This window comes from Sturnira hondurensis, unplaced genomic scaffold (genome assembly GCF_014824575.4).
Source record: "Sturnira hondurensis isolate 20B ecotype Veracruz unplaced genomic scaffold, ASM1482457v3 Scaffold0015596, whole genome shotgun sequence".
Lineage (NCBI taxonomy): Eukaryota > Metazoa > Chordata > Mammalia > Chiroptera > Phyllostomidae > Sturnira > Sturnira hondurensis.
This window is the reverse complement of record NW_028088227.1, coordinates 10,998,098-11,025,366: the sequence shown is the minus strand read 5'-3', so window position 1 is coordinate 11,025,366 and position 27,269 is coordinate 10,998,098. Positions and strand designations below refer to the sequence as shown.

The following is a 27,269-nucleotide window of genomic DNA, read 5'->3' as shown; positions in this document are numbered from 1 at the left end:
TCCATCAGTGCTTTCTCGCCCTGTCCAGAAATGTCCCCCACACTTGGGAAGCCATTAGCATGAAAACTTCAGAAATGCAGACAGGCATAGCTTCCTGGGAGAATGAGGGAGCTGTGAGGGGAGCATCATCCCCACCTTGGGACCCATTCATTTAAGCCCACCACTACCCTAACACCAGTTGAAAATGGTTACCCTGAGAAAGAAGACTCCTCACGGAACTCTGGGAGGTAAGAGTAAACCAGAACTTCTCAAGTCCTGGAGAAGTGGTTCCCTCAAGGGACAGCAATTCTGCGGAGGAGGCTGCAGTTTGGAGACCTGGGACAAAGAGGCAGAGAACCAGAGAGAGCCCCAAGAATTACCTGACTCCTCTTGAAGTCTGCTTAGAGATTTTCCCCATCTCCACTCACCAACCAGATGCCAAATGGGGGAAGAAGGAGATAACCTTGCCTTTCCCATCTCCCTCCCTTGCTGAAGCACTTTAACCTCCAGACCCAAGTGCCTGACCTTGGCTGGGTCTCCCCAGCTTACCTCAGCCACACATTGTCTTAAGAGGGTGTCTCTCTGTGTGTGTATGGTTGGTTTAAGCTTGGCTCTCACACAAGGAGACCTTGCTGCCAAACCTGATATGGACCAGGAATGTGTGTTAACAGAGTAGCTAGGAACCAGGGCTTGACACTGCTTAGATTTGAATCCTCAGTCTGTTACTTACAAACTATGTGCTTTTGGCAAGGTATGCAGTCTTTCTGATCCTTGGTATTCCCATCAGTAATACGGGAATTTGACTTTTATCCCACAGGATTTTAAATGAAACAATGCATGTAAAGCATTTAGCACAGTGCCTGAGGCATACATTAATAACCAGACCATCTTGGCTGTTTTGAACTTTTACTATTTTGAGCTTAAAAGATTAGGTTCAGTACAAATGAGCTGAGGATGTAAAGAAGTGTCATTTGCTATGGGACCAGTTAGTGCTGCTCCACCACCTTAGACCCTCAGTCAGCCTCTGCACATTTCTCCGTCCTCAGAGTCACAGCTGGACCAGGTGAGACTGTGGAACCCTCACGTAATGAAGGCAATCACCAAACACAGCACTGTCATGGCGAAGAGGGTAACCCGCAACACACCTCCCATGCTCTGAGGGTGGCATGCACTACTTTTTTGAGAGAAGTTAGAATTTAGTGTCTCATCTTCTGTAAAGAAAATACATGTAAAAACTGTAAAACCTCATCTTCAGTATGTAGTTACGTATAATTAAGCCCACTCTTTATGCACGGACGTGATTTCTATCAGTGTAACTACATGCCCAAAGAGAATCATCATCAGAAGTGCACTAAAGTGCCGAGGGCAACTGAAAATCAGAATTTTGCCCACTCAGCTATTTTTACAAATTATATACTTTGACAGTAGGTTCTGCATTTGCCATTACATTAGCAAATATCCCTTTCTTTCATATCCCTAACAAAATTATGTGCTCAATCACAAAAGAAAAACTGAGCTTAATACAGTTGTCTATCTCCTTTAGAAATGATGGTCAGTGGGGAGAATGAGGAGTCAGGGTTCAATGGACACAGAGTTTTAGTCTGAGACGATGGAAAGTTCTGCAGACGGATACTGACGAGGACTGCACAACAGTGTGAGTGTACTTTATGCCACCAAAATGTACACTTAAAAATGACAAATATGGTAAATTGTATGTTATATGTAATGTTACCACAAAAAAATGAGTCATTAAAACAAGGAAAGGTTATTAATTGACAAAGAAATTCCAATCTGGTCCATGGAGTGATAGAAATATTATTTTTTCTTTAAAAATATGAGAAGAATGAAATATATTACTCAAGTCTTTTCCCAAATCTGCTCCACTGAGATTAAGATTAATTTTAAATATAAAAAAGATTTGTTTGGCCCTGGCTGGTGTAGCTCAGTGGATTGAGTGCAGGCCTGCGAGCCAAGGAGTTGCTTGTTCAATTCCCAGTCAGGGCTCATACCTGGGTTGCAGACCAGGTCCCCAGTGGAGGCCACGTGGGAGGGAACCACACATTGCTGTTTCTCTCCTTCTCTTTCTCTTTCCCTTCCCCTCTCTCTAAAAATAAATAAATAGAAATTTAAAATAAAAAAATAGTAAATATTAAAAGAGTATGTTTTCTTATACTGATTTCAATGCTGAGTTGTCCAAAAAGGGACAAACAAACTTTCAGGATTGACTGGTGACAGATCGGGATTTCTTAGTCCGAAATACTCTTTTTCATTAATTGAAATAAGTTAAACAGTTGTGGACAAAAATATAGAAGAGGCTTTGTTCTTCGACTTCCGGTCATGTGACCTTGAGTAAGTCTCTCTGAACTTCCATGGCCCGCATCCCAGGACCTGTCTCACAGGTTTGTCCGGAGGGCTCAATGTGTTGACTGCATGCAAAGTCTTAAAACTGGAGCTGTCACGTGGGAAGTGCTCAGAAAGTTAGCTATTAACTTACACATTCATGTGAGAAGTACCTGAAATGACATGCATACACACTATTGGGCATACAACAGACAATGAATAGTAGCTATTCTTTCATTAACTATTAAGTAACCTTTTCCTCAACTCATGAAACCCTGCAGGCTAAGCAAGAAAACAATTCAATCGATTCTAACCTGCCTCTGCCTTTGCGCAGAGAGGTGAAAGCTGCTCCCTTCGGTCCTTCCCGCTCTCCCTAATCCACCGAAATTTCTGCCAGCCTGGCACATCAGCCTTCCATGAAGTCATACAAAGAAGACAGAAACAGCTTCTGCCACAGGCCTGCTCCCTCCCATACGTCTTTTGGTGATACCATTTGTAGGGGAAAGCCCAAGGTCCCCGTAACGAAGAGCCCTAGAGCAGTACACGACCCACAGAAGGTGGTTAATATGTGCTGAATGAATTAGTGAGTCAACGTGCAACTAAAACATACCATAGCCTGGGGGGCAGGCTTGCCTATTCCTTCTTTTAAACCTATTTGCCTCAAAAAATATTTGAAACACACACAAAAAAATCACACCTTTTCTTACTTGGCCCAAATGCCCCACTCCAAGGCAAGCCTCTGGTGGGTATCCTACTATGCATGGGGGAAAACGTCTAGAAAGATATAGAGCGAAATGTCAACATAGACTATCTTTGGGTAGTGGAATAAAACATGAATTTTGTTCCTTTGTTATACTCATTTGATCCTCCCTCTGCCCCCAGTGTGTTACTTTTTTTTAAGATTTTATTATTTATTTTTAGACAGAGGGGAAGGGAGGTAGAAAGGGAGAGAAACACCAATGTGTGGTTGCCTCTCAAACTCCCCCTATTGAGAAGCTGGCCCACAATCAAGGTATGTGCTGTGACCAGGAATTGAACCAGCAACCCTTTGGATTGCAGGCAAGCACTCAATCCACTAAGCCACACCAGCCAGGGCTGAACTCGTGTTACTCTTAAATAGCAAATACAATGATGCCTTTCTGGAAGGGCATTTTTATAATGGGCATCTTATCATTTGTGTCTCATCTGTGTGAGATCATAGTATCAGTTTTGACATGGACTATTTTTTCCTTGTTTTCTTATTCTACAAAAGTAGGATTTTTTTTTTCAGGGACATTTAAAAAGAAAATCAAACATAAGCTGAACACATATTTTCTCCTTTAAAGTTTGACAAAAGAATTAAGGATTTGATATTTGGGATGAAATTTGACTTTAGTTATCTAGTTATAGTCAACTAATGATTCTTCACTCCAGCATAGCCAATGAGAGGGAGGGGAATTAACGGCATCCTCTCCAAATAGTTCGTGTTTGGTTCTTGCAGCCAAGCATCAGAGTTCCCCAGATCAAAGGCCGAAGTAACACCAAAACCCATGTCGCAGCCCCACCGACGTGTTCCCATTTATATCGTGTCTCCATCCGAGCAGGTTTCTCCCTGTAGCTCAATGAGCAGAGTGTTATCAGTGCCCTCTTTCCGCCTCATGTCAGACAACCTCCAGTCCACGGTGCATGTGCACCGCTTTTGCTCTCTTCTTCCCCTTCTCCTCCTGGACTCCAAAGGAACCTAGGTGAAACTTCATATTCTCTGTTTCTTTTATTCTACCTTTTGCATTATCCACTCTGCCCCACCTCCTCATGGTTCATTTTGGCTAGTTTCCTCCAACCTCCATTTCTAAGTCCATAATGTTTCCTTTCAGCTGTGTTTTATCTGCTCATAAACTCATCCACTGAGCTCTAAATTTTGGTTATTGTACTTCACATTTTTAGAATTCCTATTGGTTCTTTTTTCAACACTGATATATCTCCTTTTATAGTCTCTAGATCCCTACAGTAAAACTTCCAAGCCTACCTCTTAAAAAACATCTTTCAAAAGGTAAGCCTAGTTGTTTAAAATACAGACTCATAATTTCAGTATTTGGAGTTCATAAATTTACTGTTGATTGTCCCTTGTTCTCATTCACAGTCTTTCCCCCTCATACATTTGGCTATCTCTGTGTATTAAATTTTATCTTCAAAAAAATACTTGTAGAAAAAAATCCAAGTTCAAGGTCTGAAGTATTCTGAGCTACTCGGATCACACAAGGTTTTGACTTAAGTCCACAAAAGAGCTGGTTTCCTTCTGGTTCACACTCGATTCCTAGAGTGCAATCCTTAGGGCTCCATCAAAAAAAAGAGGCAATTCACTAGGCAATTGACCATCCTTGGCTGGTCCTAGTCTCTGACTCTTGTCCCACTAAACCCAGTGAGATTGCCCAAAGGAAGCTCAGCTCAGCCCAGCTCACTGTTTTAAGGGGTATTGCTAGGGCTCACCAATATCCACATTTTCCTCTACGTCCTGGGCACAGAGAAAGACTATATTCCCAGTTTCTCTTCTGCGTTTAGGTATGGCCATGTGATCAAGGTCAGGCAAGTCGGCTGTGAGAGAAAGTGACATGCATCGCTTCCAGATCCAGCCTGTAAAAACATCCCACAAAGAATATTCACTCCCTTTACTCATCTGCTGGCTGAACTGACCCTTAAAGGAAGGTGGAGGCACAACAGGGATGAAGCCTGGATCTGTGGGGACCACATGGGGCGGAGTTTCCCGGCCAATCTGCACTGGATGATGATAGGAGCAAAAAAGCCCTGTGCATTTATTAAGCCTCTAAGACTTGTTTGCATGTTGTTTGTTTCAGCAGTTAGCCTATCCCAATACTGATTTCATCCAGCCTCCTTCACTGTCTAACTAGAAGGTTGGTGCAAATTACAGAGAAAGAGTCCACCATTACTGGAGGTGGAAGACTCCCTAACACTTCTTTTCGCAAAAGATGTTAACTATCAAAATTTTCTCTTCAAATCTTCTTTGCATTATCATTAAAAATTTTACTCAGGAACTGCATTTAGCCATTTCCAGCATCAAGCCTGATTTTTAAAAAGTTATGTTTACGAAGGCAAGTTTCTCATTATGATTCTGAGAAGATTTATTTAAAAGTTTTGTTCAAATTCAATATTTGGCTTACTTTAAAATGTTTTTATAAATTTATTTTTTCTTGTGACTATATAATATACAGAAATATAATAAATATTTTCAGCAAACCCCATACAGATGCTATCATTTCTGGTGAGTGACATCCTGATCACTATGACTGATAAATTAATACTAATCTTGCCCTAGGACTCACCCTACCTTTCTCTAGCATTTCGTAAAGATGTTTGGGGCATTCAAATGTATTCACTAAAAAATTATTTAGAAAATTATGGCAACTTTAAACCCACTTATATTGTTTTTGGAGAAATGAAGAATGCCTAGATGAGGCCATCTGATTACGTAAAGCTCCAATTGTTCTTGGCTCCTCATCCCACGCCCTTTGGATTGTGACTTTTCAGCTCTCCCACAATGACATGCAGCCTATTCCACCCAAGTCTTCAATCTGGGGTGGCCTTATAATTTACCACAGCTAAAAGAGTGAGGCAGAAGAGACAAATTTCCAGTTCTGAGCTCAGTTCTCAAGAGGCTTTGCATGCTTCCACTCACTCTGTTACAACACCGAGGCTGTGCCGCCAGAGGAAGAGAGAACCTAAGGAGGACAGCCAGTTGTCTAAGCTGAGAAAGCACCCCAGGCCAGCCTACAGCCATCTGGCTCACCAAAGCTGATGGGAAAATCCAACCAAGATCAGCAACGCTGGCTGCAGATGCAAAAGTGGGCCCAGAAGAGACCCCAAAACTTCCCAGATGACCTATAGATGAAAGCACTAATAAATGCTTATTTTTTACCTGTGGCATGTGAAGGAAGAGCTAATTAAATTGTTATTTTTAAAACACACTGAATTTGGGGTGTAATTTGGTATGCAGCAATAACTAACTAAAAAATTGTACTTGCTACAGAGATATTTACCTGAAATAGCCCATAATTTTAGAAGTCATTAGCACATCCAGCACACGTAGAAAAAATGATCTAGCTTTTATAGCAAAATACTGGTTTTATATAATTGATAAACACATGGAAACATATAATCATTTATTTTATATTTATCTTTATAATCAATTTGGAATTTTTAGAAGAAAAAAATTATATACCATCCTTACAGAATGCAAGAAGACCCAACTGAGTAAAAACAGATAGCTATAGGGAGAGAGCAAGTTAATATGAAAATGAAAGTGGATGAGACAAGCATTGCCTGCAATAAAACTAAAACTATAAGAGTATTCCAACAAAAAAGGGATAAAAATTTTAATAAAGAATCTGTGGAACAAAAAATAAATAAAATGTATTAGAGGCTAATAAGTGAAAAATATAAGCTCACTATTAACCAAAGAAAAACAAAAATAACATTTTTCAGACAGCAATTTTGCAAAGAAAAACAAAGTACACTACTCAAGTCCGGCAAGCATGTAATGCAACATCTCTTGCCGCTCAAAGAATAAATGAGTTCAGTTGTTTGGAAAAAATGTGTTGGGTTGTATTAAGAGACTTAAAAGGGGTCATAAACTTGCCCCAATCATTCCACTTTTAGAAATCAGTCTATAGGGAATGATCAGAAACTCAACCACAGGCTACACACAGGGACCATTCATAATTATGTGAACCAAAGCGCAACTTTAGAATTCAACAACAGAGGAATGGTTCAAGAAATTATGGCACACTGATATAATAATATGCTCCCAACAAATAATGACGTTTATGAAAAAAATTTATATAGAAACATGATAAAAAGATATATTAATGCAAAATTATAATTGCATTAAGGTATCTATTTTGCTCAAATTATACATGTAGGGAAGAAGTTAATATATAAAAAATGCTAACAACTGTTATCTTTCAATGGTCTGAGTAATAGAGGTATTTTTATGATCTTTATTTTTTAGAGTTTTCTATACTTTCAAAACAAGAGAGAAACAAAATATGTTATGACAGAAAAAAAGAGTAAAAATGGAATGATGCTGCAGTGAGAAACAATGATGATCAGTTGGTTCCAAACAAAGTATACTCTTCGTTGGCGTGTTTTGGCTATTTAGTCTCCTACATCTTCCCGAATAATAATGAGGAGTGAATGTGCAAAATATTCAACATAAACGCATATACTAAACAGCTTGAGGAGTCACGAATCTACTTAAACTTGCGGCTGCCTCCCTCTTATACTCCAGTGTCCAAGACTGAGTCCCAGAAGGGTCCGTGCTGTCTTGCGTCTTTCTCAAGCACCTAGCACAGCCCAGGAAACAGTGCTGCGTAAGACAAGATTGGTGAATAAATGAATATACTATCGCCCTCTTCTTCAAAATCAATCGTAACCACTGAATGCTTAATACGTACAAAGCACTGTGCTAAATCCTACAAGAACTTTGCAAACACAGAGAAGACACATTTCTCTACTCTTGACTTCACTAACACACACTAACTTGCATGTACATGATACCTACTGCAATTGCAAACATTTGTACTTTTTTTGCATTAGTTAATCCTCCTACATAAGTAAACCATAGCATAAGACACTTTTGAAAGCATAATTAGTATTGTAAATTCATGCATTGTGTCCTATGAATAATTAAAGCATATGACTATTTTTGAGCACTAAATGGCACTCCAGTTAGTATCATCCTTGAGTATGTTATTCTAGCTCAGAATTCAAGGAGCATTATCTCATGCAGATTTTTATGATAGATAATGATGATATTCTCCATCTTTCTACCTGAGCAATTAAAAAGTTTAATAGTCTTTGATGTGGCTGGTTGTCAGAATAATTTTCTAAGCAAGAACAATTAAAATCCACTTATTTGATAGTTTGTGCATTCTCAACTATTGTTTGAAACTCTTTGTTTCTGTGGAAACCTGACGAAAACTTAAAGAACTTTAAATCTATAATGAGTTTGCAGAGAGCATTTGTTTTCGTTAATTACTGAAAGTGTACAGCTGGATTACATGTAGCACGGTTACTTCACTAACAAACTTTCAGGAAGACAGAGCCTGCCTGCTGTCTTCTTTCTCCTTTATGAGAAATGGCACAGCCGTCCTCTTCAGTGAGACCCTGGTGCCAGGAGTGGGATTTCCTCAATGCCACACCAAGGTGAAGTGCGCGAGCTTCACCACCAACTGCCTTCTGCCCTGCCATGAGCCGCTGATCCACTTCAGCGCACACAAATGAGCTGTCAGCCTGAATGTCTTTTTTCTCTGCCTGGCTAATGCTCGTTCCGCCACCATTATCTGAGCTCAAGTAGGATGATTATTATTTCAAGCGCTGTCTAGATTATACTGTCCTAAGGGTTACTCTTTATCTGCATAGACTCCTCTTCATAAATTCTTTGTAGTGATACCCTGATAGCTCCTCATTAAACAAGTGTGTGGCATCTTGCTTTGTTTGCACAGAAATGACAATACCTCCCATCCTAAGGAGAATTACCTTTTAATAGAAAAACACATGCTTGAATGAAATCAGAATGAATGTATCCCTTTCAAAACAAACTAAAAAGATGGCAATTGATGTTAAAGCAATTTACATGCACCAAGTTAATAAAGCTAATAATTAGGAAAAACAGGGCACTGAAATGTGTATATTTGTAGAGTAAATCATTTCCCAAGATGGATCAAGTCATACTGCATCTTAATATGAGCAATCTCATTAAAACGCAATCTGTAACACACAGTTGGGGAATATCTTGCCTTTCCAGAAACTCTCACACATTCTATTTCAGAAGGTGTTTTCTGCTGTGCTGTGGATAAGTTTTACTGGTTGACTTACATATTCTCAATGGCAGGAGGTTAGTTCTACCCAAGTTCACCAGATCTTTACTAAACTCTCTATCCCCTCTGTGGCCAAATAATAATGGTTAATATAGTACTTGTTGCAGGGGTGTCATTTTATTTGAACAGAGAGTTTTTAGCAATAATGACTCAACAAGGATAAAATCAATATAGCAAAACAGAGGCAAGTGCACCCTTTCCCCACCCCTATTTCACTAACTTTGTATGTGTAATAGATCTCCAAATTCTGGAAATACCTAATTCTGGAGGTTATGTAACTGGTAACTGCCGCAAAACATAAGCCACATTAAACCAGATCTATTGAGTGCTTAATGTGGGAAAAGCACCATCCGTGCTGGGGTTATTTGTAGAAATACTTCCAGTTCATCTGGGAAGTGGAAAACCCCAACGATTAGCATGACAACATTTGACTTAACGGCCTGCACCATGGAAAGTCAAAATAAAAAGTATGAGGATAGATTAAAAACACATAAAAACACGTTATTACTATTAAAATAAAATTATTGTAATGGGTTATATTAACCACCTGGGATTGGGTAAACCAGACTATTATTTGTTAGGCAATTAGCTAGTATCCGGTTGTTTACCACACAGCTAACATTTGAGGAGAGTCGAGAATTTCTCTTTGGAAATGGGATAAACTGTTGCCAACCATACCAACGAAATCAACAGCAGTGAGTGAGTTTGCATGCTCAGAACCTCAGAAAGACTGCAAATACTTCTGGAATAGAAAACCCTGCTTAGATAGTTTATTTAGCCTAAGTTTTTGTTTTAATGACAGTGTGAGGGAGAGTCAGACAGTAGCCTAGAGTCCATGAAAAAAGAGGACTGCATCTTTGTTCGTAAAGCCGAGGGAAAAGGGCCTTGTAGCTTCTCACACAGACATTGGCTAACCAAGTTCTGGAATCTGTTCTCGCAGGATTATTCAACCTAGCTACACCTGTTACTTAGTTCTTATAGTGTCTAAAGTTTCTGAATGAGGTAATTAGAGGTTTAAGCTTTAGATTTTATATGAAGCCACAGGGAAACTTTAGATTGCTAACTTTACTCATGGCTCCCTTGCTAAAATCTGTTTAGCATCAAGCCAGTGTAAGCAAACCAGGTTTAGAGACATGGGAACGACACTGTAATGCACAGCGCATTACACTGAACTCTCTGCTCAGGGATTTTCAGCCTTTGCATCTCCTGGCGCACAAACTAATTACTAAAATTCTGGGCACACCCCCCCCAATTTTTTTTTTGCTGATCTGACAGAAAAAAAATAGGCATAATTTTGATTTATTCGCAGCGGATGGCTATTGTGTTGGCTGTTGTCATTTTTTAATTTGACAATCTAAGGGAAAAGAGGTCAGTGCCTCTGACTAAATAGTTAGGTACTGCATGTTTGAAAAATTCTTGTGGCACATGGTTGAAAATTGCTGATTTAGCCTAATAAGAGAATTCATATTCTTCATACTCCAAAACACAGATTGCAGGGTGTTTTTAAAAAATATGCAATATACAAATATATGTGTGTGTACATAATTGTTTCATTAGTTAGTTTCTTTAAGGAGTTTTTGCTTAGAAGGTATTTAGTTTAACGTGATCCTCCACTGTTAATAACCATGCTATTACTATTAAAATAATAAAGAATAAAAATTATTTTAGCTTCACACAGCTAGTTCTTTGAAATGACTAATCCAGACATTAGCAATCCAGCAGACACTGAAAGAAAAATACCCCTTCTATTGCTAGAATTATTTCACAAACTCATTTATTAAAATAATTCTGTAATAATCCCCTTCTAATTTCCACTGGAAAGGGAATTTTCTTCCATAGTTCTAAACAAATAGCCATTTAAACATAATGCCTCAGACATTTTGGTATCTGACTGTACAGACTACAGAAGGAAATAATGCAGCCAAGACTAAAATGTTTCCATCCTTTTATTCTATATTTTTAATATAATGATTTTAATAGGAATGTATATGGTAATAATGAAGTAATTAGTAACAACATGATTCTACCAAAATCACTGAAACCAGTAACCAGAACTTGGTCATTAACCTGACCAAGCCACCCCGAGCATCCCCTCTGTCCAGGGCAGTATTCGCTACCTCTCCGTGGGAGGAAAGACATAAATGTATGTGGCCTTGAGATCCATCTAGAAGAAGTTTTGAAGATCACCCACGTGGTGCAAGATGAATTTCTACGCCCTCTGCTGCTGGTCCTGCATGTGCATTTGCAACAAAAAGTCAGTCAGTTTCCTTTTCCTTTGGAAACCAAGCTAAGAGGCATGAAAAGTAACAGTTAGGACACTATAAAGGAAGGAGTGAAAAGGCTTTAGAATAGCAAAGAACTTATTTTAAGTTTCAGAATGAGGATTTCTGAACATGTTAAACTCTTACAAATGAAGAAATTTTGTTATTTTTGTTTTGCTTTTCCTTATGACAGTTCACTGGGGACAAACGAAACCCTTTTAGACTCGGGTATCTGAAAAGCCTAATTAGAGTTGGAAAAGAAGTGTGAATCAGTTATTAGTCTTCCTCCTACGCTTTTGCTTTCCAAATCATGGAAATACTGGGTGAAAATGCTAATTCATATTCTAAAGATATTAAAAAGTGAGTCAGAGCAAGGTTGAATGCCTCTCTATGCTGCTGAATAAACGAAGGGCCAAACCCTTCAAAGTGAGTAAGACCAATAGAATTTTTCACTCCATTTCCTTGCCAAAAAGATGACCCTGAATTATATGCTGCCCAACTTTTATGAAAAGATTCAGCTTTCATGAATGGATTGAATGTGAGTTTATCCAGTCTCTCAAATTTTTAAACTATTTCTCTGGATCAAGCCAAAGAGTGAGAAAAGCTTACTTTGTAAAGCACTCTTTCATCCTCTGTAGCAGATGTGTCAGTGAAGTGTCCTTTGTCATTACGCCCCAGCTAGGATATAAGAATCCGTACATACAGATGTACACTGCCAGAAGGAATGGTTGACAAAATTACCTGCTGGCATCTTCCAAGAAGTCCCATCACGAAAGGCCCAGGGGACGTTTTCAGTGTTTCTACTGTGCTTTTGATGCAACTACACTAGGACCTCCGCTCTGGTTCCTTCCACTGACTTCGGTGATAAGATTTTCCAACCTCTCCCTCATCTTTTCCTTTTTTGATGTCATTTCAGGTGATTTCACTGATTTCTTTAGGCTCCAAATTAACACATGTCTAAAAATCACTGCCAGGTCTATAACTTCAGTCCTAAATTTCTAATCTTCAGTCCTGGATGGTCTATAAGCCCCCTTCTCCTGCCTCTGAAGGTGTTTCCCTTAAGGGTCCTGCCATTCCTCTGGTCATCCGAACTTAAAGTGTCAGCACCTCAGAGCCTGAGGTGGCCTTGGCCCTGAAACCTCCCTACATCCAATCCTATAGGTTTCTCTTCTAATCATTTTGTTCTATTATTTTAGAGGAGAATTCGGAGCTGAAATCCAGTCCATGCTCTGTTTGCCAAGCCATGCTCCCTGGTGGGGGGCAGTGTGCACCTAGAGGAAGGGGCACGCCTTAAAGGCACATGTGCTCACTCAGCTCCATGCCCATCTGGAGGAGTGGTTGTATCTAATGCACACAAAGGCTCTGCACGTCGTACCCACAGTGCCGATCTCCACATCTTTGCCATGGTATCCTGTACAGATATGTTTCAGAAATAATGACCAGGTTGCTGATGAAAGGTCTAATCCAAACTCACCCACATGACATGCAAGCCTCTTCGCGCTGACCTCGACCCGCCTACCCCGCCTGTCTGAGCACCGCTCTTCTGCATGTAACCTAAGTTTCATCCGTGACTCTTAAATTTTCTGGGAATGGAATTCTGGATTTTCAGGGTTGCCTTCACTTTTAGAACTTTAAAGATGTTGTCGCACTGTTTTCAGATCTCCATTGCTTCTGATGAGAAGTTAGTCTAATTAATCATATTATTACCCTGGCTGCTTTGAAATTTTCTTTATGTTTGTTTTTCAGTAGTTCGACTATGGTGCACCTATGACTGATTTTCTTTGTATCTGTCTGAGGTTTGTTGAGCTTCTAAAATCTGTATATTTATATCTTTTATTAAATATGAAAAAAATCGGTCATTATTTATGGTTTAGAAATTCCTACCCATTCCCTTTCTCCTTTTCTTCCAGGCCCCTGATGATGTAGTTGGACTTCTGATAGTTTCTCATGCCATGAGGCTTTTTCAAAACCAGTCTTTCTCTCTCTTATTTTTCAGGTTGCATAATTTTTATTGACCTACCTTCAAGTTCACTGACTCTCCTGCCATCTGCAATCTGGCATTAAGTATATAGAATGAACTTTAAAACGTTCAGGTCTAGAATGTTTAACTTTGTTTTAGAATCTCCATTTGGTACTTTTACACAGTTTTAATTTCTTTTCTAAGACTTCCCATTTGTTCATTCTCAGTATAACTCAAGGTTATTACAGATATCAAAACTACTTTAAAATTCTTGCCTCTAATTCCAACATCTGTCATCTCATGATCAGTTTCCATTGATTATCTCTTCTCTTTTAAAATGGGTCAGATGGGCCTGTGTTTTCACATGTCTAGTCATTTTGGATTGCCTTCTAGATATTGCAAATGATGTTGTGGAGACTTGGGATTCTGTTATATTCTAACAAAGAATATTAATTTTTTGTTACTGTTGCTATTTTAGCAGGTTAATAACTTAGCCAGCTCCATACGCTAAATTCTGTCTCCTCTGTAATGAGCACAAACTGAAATCTGTTCAATTATTTTTAGCCTTCACTGTGCAAAGGTAGTTTGCAGGTCAGTCCAGAATTTGGGCAGGTTCTATAAAGAATTTTGGGCTCCTTCTCTGTGGCTCTCTCCTTTCCATTTCTCCTCTGTTTTCTAGCTGCTCTGGTCCCTCAAGCAAGGAACAGTTCAGATTTCTACTGACTTTTATATGTCCCATATGAGGCCAACTGTAATATCTGTTCTCAGGCAAAAACCAAAAACCAACAACAAAAACAACCCTATAAAAATCAGAAATTCATTAGTGTCAATCCTTTCTTACAAGTGTTGGCTATATTCCACTTTCTCCCTGTTTTTGTTTGCGCAACATATAGCAACCAAGACAGTGCCTTCCAGATAATTAGTTTTTTTACTTTGTTCAGAGTTATAGTTGTGATCTACAGGAAACTTAGTCAAATAGGATCTACTCTGTCATTAATGGAAGTAGAACCCTCCTGAGTCTTCACTTCTCTGATTATACTCTTTAATTTCCTACCTCTGTGTCCTTCCTAACAACAAGCCCTCAGAGGAGAAAGAGATCCCTAAAGTTGCTCTCTCGATGTCCTATTCTTAGAAATGATGAAAAAGCCACCCCTCACAACCTCCCCCTCTCCCCCACACCAGCAGACACTCCAACGCTCCAGCCTGCAAGGCCCAGGTTCTGATTACTCACAGCATTATGGTCAGACTGACCCTGCAGTGCTCACTATAATCTGCCTCGTATTCTACTGATCTAGGTACTGACCACATTTTCTCTTCTAAATTAAGACTGTGTAAGTGTGGAGACTGACTTTTATTGATCTTCATACCCCCTACAGCACCGAGAACTATGCCAGCTTTCCATTAAGTACTCAGTTGAATGAGTAGGGAGTAGTGCCATAAAATATAGAAAAGGTAAAGCTTTCTCTGTTACCCTGCATAAAAGGTAATTTAAACAAATGGGTAGCCTGTTGGTTTATTTAACTAAATTTCCTTCCTGAAAGGAGGGCATTCCCAAGAAGACATACTATTTGCTGATACACTGGAACATACCAGTGAAAGCTACAACCTTTCCTAGAGTGTACTGCCCCCATTAATCTTTCTAAAACATGTCTTACATTATGTACCACGTTCCCGCTCAAAACCTAAAATGACTCTGAAGATCATGGTAGGAAGTCTAGTTTTTACAAAGTATGTATTTGAGATTTTCATTCTTAATTCCCTTTTCTCTCCAACATGTGCTCTGCTGTCACTAGGCAAGTATGTTCTGTTCCTCCTGAAACATTTGGTACTCAGCTGCAGATCATGGTTGAAATACCTTGTCTGTTCATCTAAATTCTACCCACCTTTCAATGTCAAGACCGGTTTATTTCTCCTCCTTAAATCTCATGTTTCCTCTGAACCTTCCCAGTCCTTACTATCCTTACACTTAGTTCCTGATGCACTCATGGTATGTACTTAACTAGTGAACACAGCTCTTTAAAATATGATGTGGACCCTGGCTCGTGAGGTCTGCAACATTGTGCATGAGATACGAAAAATTCACAGACTAACGAGTCCTGTGGAGGAAAAGGGATGGCATGGCTTCTCTCTCAAGAGGAGAAAAAGCCTCAGAGCAAAAAGCCTCAGAGCGCCTCTCCTCAGAGCACCTCAGCCACTGTCTCAAGAGGAAAGCACCCCAACCCTTGCCTTGACAGGCTTTTATTGGGTTCAATTTGCACAGGAATAAAGTTCATCAATCATTGTCAGGCAGAAATGATTAAACAATAGATAACATTCAAAGAACTCTGAGGGCTTAATCTGAGTCTGTGTCAGATAGTTAAAGGGCCATAAAATTTTGGGAAACAAACTCACTTACTGCTTGGTCCCTTATTATTTAAATTGAGGGTATCAGCAAAGCAGGTTTCACAGGATTGTATGCATTCTATCTTAGGCCTGATCGGCCTAGGGAACCCACCTTTTCCAGCACAGGGCTGCATCCACCACCAGCACTGTTTCAGGCTTAGGATGAGCAGGAGAAGGTGTGAAGGTGTACAGATCTTAGCACACTTCTTCTTCCCTTGATACCCTCTGGGAATCACTAGGCACTTTCGCCCCGAAGACAGGGACCAGACATGCTTTTAAAACATTCCAGTTAGCAGCACAATGTAAATATATTCACAGGAAATAAGAGCCAGTTTTCTCCCTTAGAGAAGCTTCAAGAAGCTGAGTCTGAGAAGTCCGTGCCTTGCAGAGTTTAAAAGCTGTAGCCACATGCTGCAACACCCAAGGAGCTATTCTTGCCCTGGTTTGGGAACAGAAGCTGAACAACCCTGTCCAACATCACAGTGTTTCTTGTACAGGAAACTGCCCATATGAAGGAAGTAGGAAGGTATTCTCAGAACCCAGTTTTTCTCCATTCCTTCTGATTCTTCCTCACCCTACTTTTCATCATGGAAATGACCACATTTATTTCTAAGTGGCCACAGTTTTCAAATTTCTAATCTAGCCCTTCTTTTATGAGTATTTCTCTAAGTCTTCTTTTTCCTTTAAAATAATGAAATACAAAACACACATATATATATGTGTGTTTTGTATTTTAGCCCAATATATAGCTATTTCCCTGGAGGATATGAACCATCATTGACAATTAGTAAAACCTAATCCTTCAGTTCAACTCCAACCTTGCAGAGAATTCTATTTTTCTTTTATTTACAAAATTTCAGAATAATTAAATAAATTCAGGTAAAATTACTAGTATAGCCCTGGCTGGTGTGGCTCAGTGGATTGAGTGCTGGCCTTCGAACCAAAGTGTCACATGGTTCAATTCCCAGTCAGGGCACATACCTGGGTTGTGGGCCAGGTACCCAGTGGGGGATATGTGAGAGGTAAACCACACAAAAGAGGAATGTTTCTCTCCCTCTCTTTCTCTTCCCTTTCCCCTCTGTCTAAAATAAATAATTAAAATTGCTAATAAAAAATTACTAGTATACATCTTATGTTCTTAAGTCATATTATGGTAGAGGTCAGTTAGGAAGTTTTTTTCCAAAAACCTTTCTTATAATATTGAGGGCCTATATAAAACAGTCTAGGTCAAGGTATGTACATTGAAATTTCACATCTAACTGCCTGTATCTTATGTTCCTTCTCACACAGTCAACAGCATTCCCAAATTGGCACTGCAAAGCAACTGAAAAACCAGAGTTTGTAGGAGCATCAGGATTGGTTTAATTGATCGAACAGATAGATGACTTCCAAGGTGCTTTTCAAGACTATGACTATGAATCTTTCCCTTAGGGGTTGAGTAGGAATGTGGGCAAGAAAAGAGAGGACAAAAAAGATTGAGGGCTCATTTTTGACACTAGATTCACATTCCTCCCTACAAGAATCTGACCCTTTCTCTACTGATCTCTGTTCCATCTCACTTCTGCTCTACCTGTGCTGTGCTTTAGCCCAGCTGGCTGCCTGCCTCATCTGGACACAGTACTGTCAGAGAGCAGCATATTGGAGAAATGGCCACCAGAGATCAGCAATGCTGTGGGGAAGGCAAAGGACCAAGGAGATTCGTGGGCTACCTTAGCTCTAGTGATGAATGCCCTTATTCCCTGATGAAAATCACCACTGTTGGCATCCAAACATCAACAGACTTGACTCTTGGCCAGACAGTAAAGATAAAAGCTATACATCCTTTAGTACAATATTTATTGAGAGTGTAGAAAACACAGGGCATAAACCAGAAGCAGTTTCCAACAAGTAGTTTCATTTAGAATACATCAAATGAAATAAAGCATAAAACAGAAAGCTAAGGGAAATTCCTCTTAGCAACTCCCCAAGAGATACTGTTCAGTACAGTTTAAGTCTAATGATATATAAACTATGATATAATCAAGATTAATAAACAGATGAAGGCAAAACGTGTATGTGATGTACCTACTTTCCTTGAATACTAAGAACCAAAGAAGAAAGCTAATGAACGTGAAGTTGACAGTGAACAATGTGTAGACCCATGCATATGCATCAATCGATATATTTTTTTGCTCAGACTTTTTACAAACACACCTGGCCACCTATCATTATTTTTATGACACAAATAACAAACTACTCTTGCAAATAGTTGCTTGTGAGCACAGTTATCAGTTGAGGAAACAATTTTCTGCAGGTGTAAAAATTACACTTCTCAATAAGGAAGATTTAGGTATAGTTGGTTTACTCATTAAGCCTTTAGAATTCTGTTTTTGCCTGCTTTCTTTGAATAGGATTCTTTCATTTTGGTCCGTAAAAGTTAACCCTAAAGCAAGTGGTTCTCAAACCTTTTGGTTCAGGATCCCTTTAAAGTCATATTGAGGAACCCAAAGAGTTTTCTGTTTATATAGGTTATCTCTCCTTACATATACTGTGTTAGAAATCAAAATAGGAAATTTAAAAATATATTTATTAATTTAGCTGAAATAAGAATAATAGCCCTGGCTGGTATAGCTCAGTGGATTGAGTGCAGACCTGAGAACCAAAAGATCACTGGTTTGATTCCCAGTCAGGGCACATGCCTGGGTTGCTGACCAGGTCCCCAGTAGGGGGAGTGCAAGAGACAACCACACATTGATATTGCTCTTCCCCTCTCTTTGCTTACCTTTCCCTCTCTCTAAAAATAAATAAAATCTTTTTTTAAATTTTTTTATTTTATTTATCTTTAGAGGTAAAGGGAAGGAAAGAGGGAGAGAAATATCAATGTAGGTTTGCCTCTCGTGCATCCCCTGCTGGGAACTGGCCTGCAACCCAGGCACGTGCCCTGACTGGGAATTGAACCACGATCCTTTGGTTTGAAGGCCTGCTCTCAATCCACTGAGCTACCCCAGCCAGGACAAAATAAATAAATAAAATCTTTTAAGCAAATGATAAAATCATTACATATAACCCATCAAATGAACATAAATAACATTTTAATGAAAATCATTATATTTTCCACAATGAAAATAATTTAGTAAGAAGAGTGCAATTGTTTTGCAATACCTGGCTTAGCAGAAGAGAGCAGAACTCTTATATCTGCTTCTACATTCAGTCTGTTGTGATATGTTGTTTTGGTTGGAGTATATAAGAAAACCTGACCTCACACAGAGACACAGTTGGAAAAGGGGAAAGTATTTTAGTAGCCTTATCAGATGATGGTGGCTATTCTTTGCTACATGAAAACTCAGTAAGAACTTCCTTCTGAAGAGCACACTACGAAAAGATGGGGAAAAGAGTAACTTTACAGTGGAGAAACCAGACAACCACGACCTAAGACCAGTGTGTTAACATCAACAGTGATAAGTCAGGTTGATGGTACATACTCTTGATATGATGTTTGAAAATAGTATTTGACCTATGGGGTCTTCCTCCCCAAAGCCCATAATTTCTGTCCAGTCATGAGAAAAACATCAGATAAACCCCAGTTGAAGGTCATTCTACAAAATAACTGACCAGTACTCCTCAAAACTGTCAAGGTCATCGTAAATAAGGGAAGTGTGAGAAACTGTCACAGCCAAAGGAACCTAAGGAGACATGATGACTAAAGCTAATGTGAAATTCCAGATGGGACCCTGGGACAGAAAAGGACATTATGTACAAATGAAGAAAATCCAAATGAAATAAGGACTTAAGCCAATAACAATATATCAATACTGGTTCATTAATCGTAACAAATGCACCATACCAACGTAAAATGTCATTAATAAGAAGCTGAATTTAGGAGGATATGTAAATTCTCCACACTATTTTCTTCAATTTTCCTATAAAACTGTTCTAAAAAATAGTCTATCTTAAAATTGCTTAAAACGTGACAAAAATTGTTCTTAAAATGTTAAGTTGCAAAGTAGAATCTATAATAATATCAGTGCATTTTTAAAATTCTGTTATATTAAAACTCTATTATACTTTCTTGTACTTTAAATGGATGTTTTGTCATGTATGATTCTGCAATGGTTGTTAGAAAATATTGGTTCAATGAGTTATGTAGATCTTCCAAATGCTGACATGTTTAATTATACAATGTCAACATGTTGCATTTGTTAATATCACCATCAATCTTACGAGAAAAAAATGCACAAAAATTGGGAAGCTGTCAAGTTCATGGTGGTGGCAACAAGCGTTCCAAATTCTAATTTTCCTTGTTTGCTCAAATGTTATCACTGGCAACAACTACTCTTAATTGTTCTTAAAGGAACAGTCTTACTTCGTTCATTTGCAAGAAAATGTCTGTTGAACACGGTGAGGAAATATCTGCCAAGCCTGAATAGCCATAGGTTGTCCCTCATTCTTTCAGGTAAAAATGGCATTGAATGCAAACAGTGGCTAGTTCAGCTAGCAACTCAAACGATTGCACAGGTGCCTTTCTCAGGACTACCACTGTGCTCGATATACAGCCGAAGTGCTTCATGTGTACTTCCCTCGTGAAGAATATTAAGAAGTCACATTCTCAAGGGTTGCTGTTTAACAGTTAATCATTTTTACTGCTTCTTCAATGACACTGTTAAAATGAAACCATATTTTTTTTACAACGATTACATGGGCAATGAAGAATACAGTATGGCTTAGTGCTGCTGCCTTGATTCTGCTAAGGCTCCAGCAATTTAACCCACCATTCCTTTTGTACCATTATTGCAAATGTCACCATGGTGAAAAAGGCAAAAGTGACCTAGTATTATTAGAGAGTTTTGACCTCAAGGACTCTTGAGAACCACTTACTTAAACAACTGTATTTCTGACTTCTCCACTACCCTCCAGCTGTGCCCAGGAACCATGTCAAGTTACGGCATGGAAACCTAAAAGCTCACGTCATGTCCACAGACATGAATCTGCTTCACTTCCCTTTTACCACGGCTCTCATACAGAAAGAGCAACAGCGAACTGGGACCACCCAGACATACTTTCCCTTACCTGTCCACAGTTTAAAACAGGGCTTCCCAACCTTTTTCACATCATGGCAGGGAGCAAACATGGTAACATTTTTATTAAGGAGTAAAGGAATGAGGCTGCCTAAGGCTTAAGGTCCCCAGCCTGGAGGAAGAGGCCCTATACAGCCTTTAGGAGGTTGGAGGGGTCAGCAGCTGTGCCCATGCCCATGGGCTTGCCAAGGCACAGGAGTTGAACAGTTCTGTACTAAGGCTCTCAGGACACCTGGGGCTCTCAGACTGAATCTCTATCCCATACCCAGCTTCATGCTCCACGAAAGGATCAAAGTTTATTTAAATGTGCAAATTCACAACGTATCTGATTGTATTTCATTGATAGAACCAGAATTATATTAATGTAATTTGATATAATTAATGTAACTTGCTGTAACTTGTCCAGAACACTTTCAAATACAATGTAGTAAGTAAAAGCAGTCTTATTCCCCAGACTATCAAGAAGTTCAAAACCTTGGCTTTGCCACTTACTAGCTGTGTGATCTTGGGAAAGTAACTGAAGATCCATCTCTGTGCCTCAATTTGTCCACCTATGAAATGGGGACAATAATAGTATCTACCTATTTTAAGTATAAAATGAGTTAATATAGTAAAAAAGTGCTTAGAATGATGGCTGGCAAGTGGTGATGTTTGCTGCTGTTACTATCCTGTGGGTACAGGGTCGCCTGACTGGGACTGCTTCTCTGAGCCCGACAATGTGAAACTGCAAATTTACAAAGAAAGAGAAGCCCAGTGACACCAACAAGCTGCATGCTAACCCGCAGGGCTCCCCATCTGGGGTGACACGCTTGAAGCAGGCAGGGGACAGAGGTGTGCAAGGAAAGGAATGTCCTGGCTTTTTAGTGTACTCATGGCATACATCAAGGGTTTATGCTCAAAACCTTCTCTTCCCTCTCAGGACACAGACTAGTTTCCACCTAATGTATAAGTCTATACACATATTATTTTCCTTGGGAGCAGCCCTGGTGAAAAAATAATCATGACAGACTATTAGCCCATCCAAAGCTTTTTTTCATGCTGGTGTCAGGAGTTGGGGTTGGATGGGCCTGGGGCTTCAAGAGCCTCCCAGAGCTGGGACTGCCGCAGACACAGCTTCTTTACCTTGGGTTAAATATTTTTGTTTTGTTTTTTTTTCTTTACTGAACATTTTTTGGCAAGTACTTAGCAAGGTTCTTAAAATCATTATAACTAATTAAGAGGTTAGGTTACATCTGAAGCTGAATGATTTCAAGAGTCTCCTTCATTTAAGTATTCAATATCTGCATTGCCACAGTTATAAAGTTGCAAAGAAATACAAAGTTATCATAACAAGAAAACAGTCGCAAATGAACTGACCCTTAAAAGTAGCCTGTCCTCAAACATCCCTCACAGCCCAGTGCTAGTACCTAAGCCCAGCCATCAGGTCGGTATTTTTGGCAGCCACTCTGTGCGTGTCTGATGTAGTGAACGTCACACAATTACAATGCAGATAAAAAGCAAACCTACCCATGCAAAGTCACTGACCAATGAAGATCTTGCCAACTTGAGCAAGAAATCAACAAAACTTTAAATGAAACTAACTGAAATATTCACAAATTAAAAGATTTTGAAAAAACTCAGGAAATCCTTAAAGCTTTTTGTAAAAACGATTTTCTATTTAATTGAACAACCAAATCATGAAGTGCAAGATTTACTAATTTATCAACTTAAAACTTTGTCAAGAAAGTTATGCCAAAAATAAATAGTAATTTGGCCCTGGTTGGGTAGGTCAGTCTGGTTTCATTTAACAGTGTCATTGAAGAAGCAGGAAAAATGATTAACTGTTAAATAGCAACCCTTGAGAATGTGACTTCTTAATATTAGAGTGCTGTCCTGATACATCAAGGTTGTGGGTTCAATCCCCAGTCAGGAAACTTATAAGAAGCAACCAATGAATGCATAAATAAGTGGAACAACAAACTGATGTTTCTCTCTTTTTCTCTTTAAAAAAAAAATCAATCAATAACATTTTTTATTTTATTTTTATTTTTTTTTCAATTTTTTATTTATTTTTCAAGTACAGTTTTCTGTCTATTACTCCCATCCCATTCCACCCCCCATCCTCCCCCCTCCCTCCCATTTCCACCCTTCTCAGTTGTTGTCCATGTATCCTTTATATAGGTTCCTCTAAATCCCTCCCTTATTTCCCCTGAAATTCCCTCCCCTCTCCCCTCTGGTCACTGTCAGCCTGTTCTCTATTTCAGTGTCTTTGGTTATATTTTGCTTGCTTGTTTGCTTTGTTGTTTAGCTTCCTGTTAGAGGTGAGATCATATGGTATTTGTCCTTCAACACCTGGCTTATTTCACTCAGCATAATGCTTTCCAGTTCCATCCATGTTGTTGCAAAAGGTAGGAGCTCCTTCTTTCTTTCTGCAGCATAAAATTCCATTGTGTATATGTACCATAGTTTTTTGATCCATTCATTTACTGACGGGCACCTAGGTTGCTTCCAACTCTTGGCTATTGTAAATTGTGCTGCTATGAACATTGGGGTGCATAGGTTCTTCGGGATTGGTGTTTTAGGGTTCTTAGGATACAATCCCAGCAGTGGAATTGCTGGGTCAAAAGGCAAGTCCAATTTTAGTTTTCTGAGAAAATTCCATACTGTTTTCCATAATGGTTGTACCAGTCTGCAATCCCACCAACAGTGGACCAGAGTCCCCTTCTCCCCACACCCTCTCCAACATTTGTTGTTTATTGCTTTGTTTATGATAGCCATTCTCACCGGTGTAAAGTGGTATCTCATTGTAGTTTTAATTTGCATCTCTCTGATAGCTAGTGATATTGAGCATCTTTTCATGTGTCTCTGGATCCTCTGTATGTCCTCTTTGGAGAAGTGTCTGTTCAAGTCCTTTCCCCATTTTTTAATTGGGTTAGTTGTCTTCTTAGAGTGAAGTCGTGTGAGTTCTTTGTATATTTTGGAGATTAAACCTTTGTCTGAGGTATCATTGGCAAATATGTTTTCCCATACAGTTGGTTGTCTTTTTATTTTAATGCTGTTTTCTTTAGCTGCGCAGAAGCTTTTTATTTTGATGAGATCCCATTCGTTTATTCTTTCCTTTATAGTCCTTGCTCTAGGGGACATATCAGTAAAAATGTTGCTGCGTGAAATATCTGAGATTTTCCTGCCAATGTTCTCCTCTAGGACTTTAATGGTGTCATGGCTTATATTTAAGTCTTTTATCCACCTTGAATTTATTTTGGTGTATGATGTAAGTTGGTGCTCGAGTTTCATTTTTTTGCATGTAGCTGTCCAGTTCTCCCAACACCATTTGTTGAAGAGGCTATCTTTACCCTATTTTATGATACTGCCCCCTTTGTCGAATATTAATTGACTGTAGAGAGTTGGGTTTATTTCTGGGTTCTCTATTCTGTTCCATTGGTCTATGTGCCTGTTTTTATGCCAGTACCAGGCTGTCAATAACATTTTTTAAAATAAATAAGTAGTGCCCTGGCTGATGTAGCTCAGTGGATTGAGCACGAGCCTGTGAAACAAGGGTCGCCAGTTCGATTCCCAGTCAGGGCACATGCCTGGGTTGCAGGCCAGGTCTCCAGTGGGGGGCACATGAGAGGAAACCACACATTGATGTTTCTCTCCCACTCTTTCTCATTCCCTTCCCCTCTCTCTAAAAATAAATAAATAAAATATATAAAAATTTACATTTAAAAAATAAATAAATAAGTAGTAATTTGTTCACTGCTATTCTAAGGAATTTATTTCATAGTGCTATTATAATCTACATTTTTGTCAAATAAGACAAAAATTACTTACTTTTATGTGTTATTTTTATTTTTCAAGATAAAGTCCCAACTAATCTTCTTCCCTACTGCCTCCAAACCACAGACTGAAGATTTTAGTCCCTGCTGAGCCACCTTTTCCTGGTACTAAGTCTCCCAAAGTCATGAGCACATTAGAAACACAGATAAACACTGTATTTTTTATCTACTCAGTATGTGCTCCCAGAGACTGTCTTTCCCTTACTACTCCAAGATACAATGGGTCTGTCCTTCCCACGTCTTCACCAGGACCTTTCTGTGGAAGGAGCAGGGGCTTTATCTTTTGGACACACAATATTTTTCTCAAGTTTATTTTGCTGGCAAAGTACGTAAAATTTAAATGCAAGCCTTAATAAAATGTTGTCTGGAGATACTGGGTTATAATGACCTTGAAAATGTTGATCCAATAGACCTGGCTGGTGTGGCTCAGTGGATTGAGCGCTGGCCTGCAAACCAAAGTTTCACTGGTTCAATTCTCAGTCAAGGCACACACCTGGGGTGTGGGCCAGGTCCCCAGTAGGGGGTGTATGAGAGGCAACCAAACACTGATGTTTTTCTCCCTCCCTTCCCCTCTCTCTAAAAATAAATAAATTAAGTCTTCTTCTTTAAAAAAAAAAAAAACCGACTGATCCAGTAAACATATGAAGGGTCTGTATCAGCCAGATGACTTTTACTAACAGAGACTGACATTATCACCGTGTCAGATGATCCTAAACCTTACTGGTTTTTAAGTCCTTTATTTCTATAATAACAATTGTAAACGGAATTCATCTCATTCATTTCAAAATGACAAATGTACATTGGTTACAAGTAATTAAGTCACTAGCTAGCTTTTACGAAAAGTAGTCATGAAATGGAGGGCAGGTATAAACGAAGACTTCTTCTTCTCCTTACTGAAAAACAACTGTTTTTTAGTTACCTAAAAGTCAAGGCAAATCAGAGATCAGCTAGAATGAAAATTTATACAAAACAATTGAGTAATTATGCCTAAAGGTGTGTGTAATTTGGTTTTGCTTTTCTCAAGATTTACAGTCAATAAATATATTGAACATCCATTAAGTACTGAGAATTTCAGAGTTTTAAAAGACAGAACTCATATCTATAATGAATGTGCAATCAAGGTCTTTCTCAGTTATATGAACGGGTGTATATATGTATATTTTTCTCTGTTGAATATGTCTGTTTTCCACAGAGATCACGGTTATAAATGTCCATTTTCTTTGATGCTGGCACAAACAGGCCAGAAAATACGGTGATAATAGATGGGTAATAAGAATGAGGAACAGAAGTGCTGTTCTGTTCCTCATTCTTATTCCTCTGTTCTACGTGTCATTCTTCCTTGAATCATGGTAATATTACTTCGATTTCCTCCCCCCACATACTAACCTCACCTCAATTAAAAAATAATTATTATTATCTTATGTTTCACTTTTATAAAATATTCCTAATGCTGATTTTAGTTTTGTTTCCAGCAATAGTTGACAGTTCTCTCTATATTTCTAATTTTTGTATTAGAGTCCAAGTGCAAATTTTGTGCCAATACCTATACAAAGCACATGGCACATACAGATAAGTATTTCCCTTAATGAGACTTTTAAATCAGTCCCAACTCTGTGAATAGTATGTTAAAATCTGAAACAAGCAGAGAGGAAAATATGAAGTGTTTTAACACGTGAAAAAGGCCAATGAGTCTGGACGTGTCTGGGTACTTACTCTCTCACACAGTTCTTCGAACGTGCAGTCGGCCACAGTTCCACAGGCTTTATTCAGGCACAGCTCTCTGCCTTGCACTTTTAGAATCCTCGGTCTAGTTACTATGGGAACATGAACAAAGACTCAATCTTGTCTGGATAATTACTATAAAATTCATCTCTTACAGATAGGAAATGCATAGCTTGATGAATAATAGCACATGATTCAACACATAAATTAGACAAAATGCTGATACAATGACTGCCACTTGAGCGTGGCATCAACCCATATACAGCAATGGAACTTATTAATTGGTCAGTGGAGATTGGGCATTGTGTTCTAAATGTATTCTCTTTCAAGAGAAATTAACTTACGTACAATCATTTTGTTTCTGAGCCAGCTCATCAAACAACTTATCCATGACAGCCTCCACATCAGCTTCACTTGTGCTACAGTGAAAAGAATAATAGAATATGAAATTAATAACACTTGAAGCCAACATCAAACAGCTGCTGGAGCCTGCTTAGCTTTTTGCCCATAAAAAAATAGAACAGGATGTTATGCTCTAAATACAAACATTAGATTTAGAATACACTTAAAAGCAGAGAATATTAACTCTCAGGTAGATGATTTTGCCTTATTTGCATACACTGAAAGACTTCTGCGCTTCTGGCTGTTTCCAGTAATGAGACGATACAGTCAGAGTAAATCCATTAATACTATGTGTACACAATGAGAAGAAAGGCTTCTGGCTCTCTCTTGCATGCAAAACAAGAGCAAATAGACAAGGCAGTCAAGCATCCAGCAAAGTGTCCTTTGAAATCTGTACTGAGAGGCTACGTGTGAAATTAAATATTGAAGCTGCTTTTTAAAAAAAATCAAGTCAAGCCACTGACTGAGAAGATCAAGCATCC

At 38.9% G+C, this 27,269-nt stretch overlaps 1 protein-coding gene across 4 annotated transcripts in view; it reads right to left on the bottom strand.

The window, feature by feature from the left end:
- The window catches only part of AFG1L (AFG1 like ATPase), a 192,190-nt gene that overhangs the window by 7,262 nt on the left and 157,659 nt on the right, over nt 1–27,269 (bottom strand). For all 4 annotated transcript variants that reach the window (XM_037064995.1, XM_037064997.1, XM_037064996.1 and 1 more), the window contains 2 exons: nt 26,734–26,804; nt 26,377–26,477 (listed from right to left, as the gene is read on the bottom strand). In XM_037064995.1, the coding sequence (XP_036920890.1) occupies nt 26,377–26,477; nt 26,734–26,804 (172 nt within the window). The remainder of the gene's footprint in view (nt 1–26,376; nt 26,478–26,733; nt 26,805–27,269) is intronic.